The sequence below is a fragment of the Kryptolebias marmoratus genome, linkage group LG7 (genome assembly GCF_001649575.2).
Source record: "Kryptolebias marmoratus isolate JLee-2015 linkage group LG7, ASM164957v2, whole genome shotgun sequence".
Lineage (NCBI taxonomy): Eukaryota > Metazoa > Chordata > Actinopteri > Cyprinodontiformes > Rivulidae > Kryptolebias > Kryptolebias marmoratus.
The window spans coordinates 14858876-14864284 of record NC_051436.1 but is presented as its reverse complement, the minus strand read 5'-3'; the positions used below and the strand labels follow the sequence as shown (position 1 = coordinate 14864284).

Here is a 5409-nt window from a genome sequence, read left to right as displayed (position 1 = left end):
TCTGGAGGAAGATGGGTGTAAAGATAATATCTGGACCCCGGTCTCAGACCTCAGAAACGCAGAGGTCTGCTACGTTAGCGCTAAGGAGAGTCGTGCCGAGGCGAACCTGTTGATCCATTCCATCCGTAAATTTGAGAAACTATGGTCCGGAAGACATTTCTTGTGAGTGAGTGTAGGAGCAGAGAGAGAGGGGGGAAGGAGGAGGGAGGGGGGAAGGAGGAGGGGAACTAGTCATTCTGTCTCCAGTCCCTAGGTTGTCCCTAGGTGTGAGTGGGAGCATGAATGGTTGTTTGTCTCTATGTGACCTTGTGAAGGACTTGCAACCTGTCCAGGGTGTCCCTTGCCTCTCGCACAATAACTGCTGGAGGTGGGCACCAGCTTCCCAAAAAAAAGAAAAGTGGGTAAAAAAAAAAAAAGCATGGTTGATGCCTTGTGTCATATTTGTAAAGAACTGACTTGTGTTTGCTTCGAGCTGCACGTAAACAGCTCCCTCACTGCAGCTCTGGCTCCATTAATTACCTCATTGTCTGCTCCCGTGGCACTCAGCATGTATTCCCATCTGCTCCACCTGTTCTCTGCTAGAATGTCTGAAGCCATCCTGTTGTCAGCATTCAAGTGTTCCCGTTCCTCTAGATGGGGACGTTCTGCTCGAAGCACATGACTTAACACATTATTGGTCTTTTGAAGCAGTAATAACAAAGAAAGATGCTTCAATGCTTTACCTCAGCAAGTGAATAACCACATGACTCTCCAGTTGAGGCATCATTACGTCACATGCTTATTGCTGACATGTTGTGCCGATTTTGAATTCAGGGTGGGATTATCAAACTTTAACAACGCTTATAAACAGGCATAATCCCTCTAAACTTTGTTGTTTTGGAGAGGATATATATTCTCATTGACTGACAACCAGGAAGAGTGAGGTTTAGGATTAGATAAGATTAGATACACTAGCATTCAGTTATATACTCACAGTGGCACAAAGACATTCAAACGCTATACACACTGATGTACATACTTATGTGTCAGTGTTTGTGTGTTAGTTTGTGTAGTGAGTGTTTGAGAGAGTGAGAAAAGCAGAGATAGGGAGAATGGAGGCAGGGCCACGTAAAAGAGCTAGATCCTATGTCTGGGATCACTTTGATCTAAATTCACCAAAAATAGTGAAGAGTCTGATCTGTGTTCAAGAACTGGCTTTTAGCAATAACACCTTTCCAATGCTGAGTCACCTGCGCTCGAAACACCCAGAGACTGCACCCAATTTAGCTGCTCCTGCTGGAGTAACTAGACAAGGTAGGCTGCATATTTATTAAAATTACTAATATTAAAATGTAAAATAAACAAAATAACAATAACACATTTTATAAAGTTATGTGTGCACTTATTCACATTTTCTGGTTGAAAGGGCGATAGGCTGAACTGGATGAGGTCTTGGTTGATACAAAATAACTGCTGAACTGCCAGACATTTTCTGTGGTGGAGAAAAAAAAGGTTTTAAAGCCTTTTGTTAACAAGCTTGACCCAACATATGTCCTGTCCATGAGACAATCACTGAGCATCGTCATGGAGACAAAAACCTCACAGCCGAAAACCTCAAGAATGCCAAGGAACTTGTAAATGATAAATGGGGCCTTAAAAACAAGATCCCTGGTCTCATCGCTGACAGTGCTGCAGATATGATGGCCTGTGCTAAGCTTCTCAGGCTACACACTATACATTGTTTTGCCCATAGTTTAAATTTGGTGGTAAAGACAGCGCTGGAGGCAACACACAAACTTGCAGATACCCAACACAAGAGCGAGAATAAATTGATTCAAGAGGTCAAAACCGTGTGGAATTCAGCTTTCTCCATGTTGCAACCTCTACACGAGCACCATGAGCCAGTGGGAGCAGCAGCACCTGCATCTCTTACAACAGATGTGGTGCCACCAAGCTGTGTGGACTGAGGTTGTTGCTGAGTGCCTTGAGGTCCTAAGACTGCTGTCATTGGCTACAACTGAGCTTTCAGCGAAGAGGGTGTCTGCATCCAAGGTCATACCCATAAATAGAATAATACAAAATAAAGATATCACAGAGAAGCCCTCATCCCTAATCCATCCTTTTGAGGACAACTGCTAAGACAAAATCTGCAGCACTTTTTAATCTTGAGTGCAATGTGGAAAACATCCAGGTCCTGGCAATGGCAGCTGATTTAAAACATTAGAATTTGGTAACCAAACCAATGCACAGGTGGCGGTTTCCAAAGTAGCAGAATGTGCAGGACACATGAAATCAGACTGTTTCACACTCTCAGCATCACAGGTAATAACGTTCTCTTTATTTTATCATTACTTATATATCGGCTTTATTAGAGAACTATATATGTATTTGTATTTTTTACAGACCACAACAGATGACGCAAATTGCCGCTCAGCACAGGAGGCTAACTCTGACAAACTGTGGGAACTTCTGGACAGCCGAGTAGGTGAGTTGCATTAACCTGTAACCACCTTTGAGAGAAAAAACACATATATTGGGTTACACCTTTTTCTGCTCTGATTTCCTGCAGGTGCAACTCAAAGTGTTCGAATGCAACAGCTCGAGCAACAGTGGAGGGCATTCAGTGATAGTCGCCCCACCTCTCCAAGAAGATCCATTAAAATACTGGTACTCCTAGTTGGCGGTGAATCCGGATCTTTACAATCTTGCCAAAAGATATCTTCACACGCTAGCTACTTCTGCTCCATGTGAAGCAAAGAAGGGGAACAGACTCAGGCATAACTCAGCTGAAAAGTTCTTGTTTTTAAATAAAAATCTTTGAACTCCTCCAAATCCTCTTTCTAGCTTCACCAGCATTTTGTATCTCTTTTACCTTAACAGGCCCTAGTTTCCATTTCATACAATATTTTATGATTGCACAATCAGTTTATAGCACAACTATATTATTGTCTTTAAAATGAAAAAAAAAGTCTAAAGTTTCAAGATGCACATAGAACCTCTATTGTTATACAAAACAGTGCCTTACTGTTTCATAACACCTTGTTCTTTATTGTTCCATGCAATGACGAAGGTTGGCCAGCAGATGGCGCCATGTTTAGTTGTATCAAATGCTTCCAATCGCTGAACCATTTCAACACAAATGCTTTATATTGATTCAGCGGGTCAGAAAGCTCAGGTCTCTCCATCACTACATCTCATTATCAGCCTGTCTGCCTGTCCCTGGTGTCTGCCTTCGCCTGAGCCCCTCTCGGCTCTGTGAGTTTGACTCTGCTCCTTAATACCTTGACCCCTGCCTGACTATATTAGATTTTGGATTAAAGTTTGCCCTACAAGAGTAGTGATTATTGGAACGGATTCAGTTTTATGAGCTTGGGTGTTTGGATTATGAATACTACCTGGATTTCCTGCCTAAATCTGCCACCTACTGCTTCTGCCTCTCTTTGGTTATCCTGATTAACTCTACCTCACAGGAGAAGGATTATTACTAACCCATTAGGGGCTCCACTGGACTTCTCTCCCCTGCCTGATGTCCACCAGCATTTAGTGTTTTTTTTTTTCCCTGACGTTAGGCAGTCTCCAGAGGTTTTGGTGCCTCTCCTCCCTGCTCATCTGCAACTTTCCTGACTCCCCTACACACCTGCTGAGGTAAACACAACTGCCCTCATTCAGTAATCCTCTATTCAGCTGTTTTCTCCTCACAGCTCCTGTGGGTCTCCTGGCCCCTCTTCTCACTCTGAAGGATCTCACCACCACTATCTCCAGATGAGATCTCGTCCCCTCGAGGAATGGAGACGCCTCCTAGATTTCCTGAGAAAGTCAACATCAGATTGTTCCTCTGAACCGGCCTCCAACACTCTAGAGCCCAGCCAGCAGCTTGTGAGTTTTCCCCACTCATTCATCTTTAGGGAGGAACTGAAAACAGAAAAACACACACTGTTAAACATCTCAGTTGCATTTTTCTTTCCAACGTCTTGTAAAGAATCCTGGCCCCCTCCACACTAACACTGCGTTTCTCAGAGCTCCTGCTGCCGAGTCCGCTGAAGTGCTGAAGCCCCATCTTGAACATTTTTTCTTTTTTTTTCTCTTTTTAAACTTTGTGTTCTGTGTCGTTAAGGGTCCAGCCAGTCTAACAGACAATATTTCAACATTTAACCACTACTGGGAGTGGTTAAATGTTGGGAAATGCGTCAATAGAAATGTGTGAGAGCTTTTCAGGCCCAGTTTCCAGACAAGGCTTGCTGGAGGGAAGAGGTTTTCAAATATCGGGGGAAATTCGTGATACACAAGTTTCTTTTTAACCTACTCCAATTACACGTATATTTGATGCATGTTGTAGGATTTGTTTTGTGTTGGCAGTTCCATAAAGTGATAAAAACTCTCTTTGGCCTTTTATTATTTGATGTAACAATAAGAGTTTTGTGCTCTGCTCTGTTTAAGACAATGTTATCGCTCATCAGCCTTGTCAGTTCATTGAAGAAATATATGATATGAACGTTTTACTGTAGTTGAGAAACTAGCCTTACTGTCGACGTGTTTGCCATGCTGGGATTTGAAGGTTAGGTTAGAGGTGGCTTTATCACATCGTTTTTTCAAAAGGTTCTGTTAATGCTGTCCACACGAAAAGACAGTGGTGGCGTTTCAAGGTCGTTTTCTTTGTCTTTATGTTTCCGTTTCCCTCTGGGACCTGGTTTACTTTTAATTAGTTGCAAAGTTTAACAGCTCAGTCACTGGTGGCACACCACTGGGTATTTGAGCTTTTCTACAAACCAAATACTTTGTGCTGGTTAGGGGTTATTCAAGGTACTGAAAGCATATTTCACAGGGGTCCAGGACTAAAAAAAGGCTGACAACCCCACTGGTTTGCACCGATCTCAGAGTTAAACTGCGTTTAGATAAGACTCCATACCCATCCAGACATTAGACTGATCCCAGACCTATCCAGAGTTTAGACTGATCCCATACTCAGTTTCTGTCCCTCCTGTGCGCTGTATTGCTCAATGTCCTTTCGCAGCGGCGTGAGTGAACCGTGGTTATTATGGGATGTAGGAGTGATACAGGATGCGATGGAGCGCTCGCATCCAGACCGTGGTTGTCGAGACACAGGGACAGACGGACAGACCGCAGTGATGCTGAGAAAATGGAGCGTCAATCGACCAGTGACGTCAGGGACTCCGGTGGGCGGGGCCTATGATCCCTGTCTCCAGTGATCCTCCGTCGGAGCCGGTCTGCCTCTCATTCATCACCAGGACGGTGCACTTCTTGCAGCAGCCCCGGTACCGGCAGCCATACTGTCTCTTTGGACCCGTCGACGCAACGGACCCCAGCACCGGCCTCCATCCACGGTAAGGGCCGCCTGTGTCGGTCAGAAAACGGACGAATGACCGCTGTAGGCCCGCAAGGAGGGAGGGAGGGGGAGGGGGGGGCAGGAGG

At 44.5% G+C, this 5409-nt stretch overlaps 1 protein-coding gene across 2 annotated transcripts in view; it reads left to right on the top strand.

Annotated features, from left to right (window-relative positions):
* The first annotated feature begins 5058 nt into the window (after window positions 1-5058).
* The window catches only part of nat16 (N-acetyltransferase 16), a 29929-nt gene continuing 29578 nt past the window's right edge, over window positions 5059-5409 (top strand). The window contains exon 1 of one of the 2 annotated variants that reach the window (XM_017427031.3): window positions 5059-5321. In XM_017427031.3, coding sequence (XP_017282520.2) covers window positions 5167-5321 — 155 coding nt within the window. In that variant the 5' untranslated portion in view covers window positions 5059-5166. The remainder of the gene's footprint in view (window positions 5322-5409) is intronic. The other variant, XM_017427030.3, reaches the window with a different exon arrangement.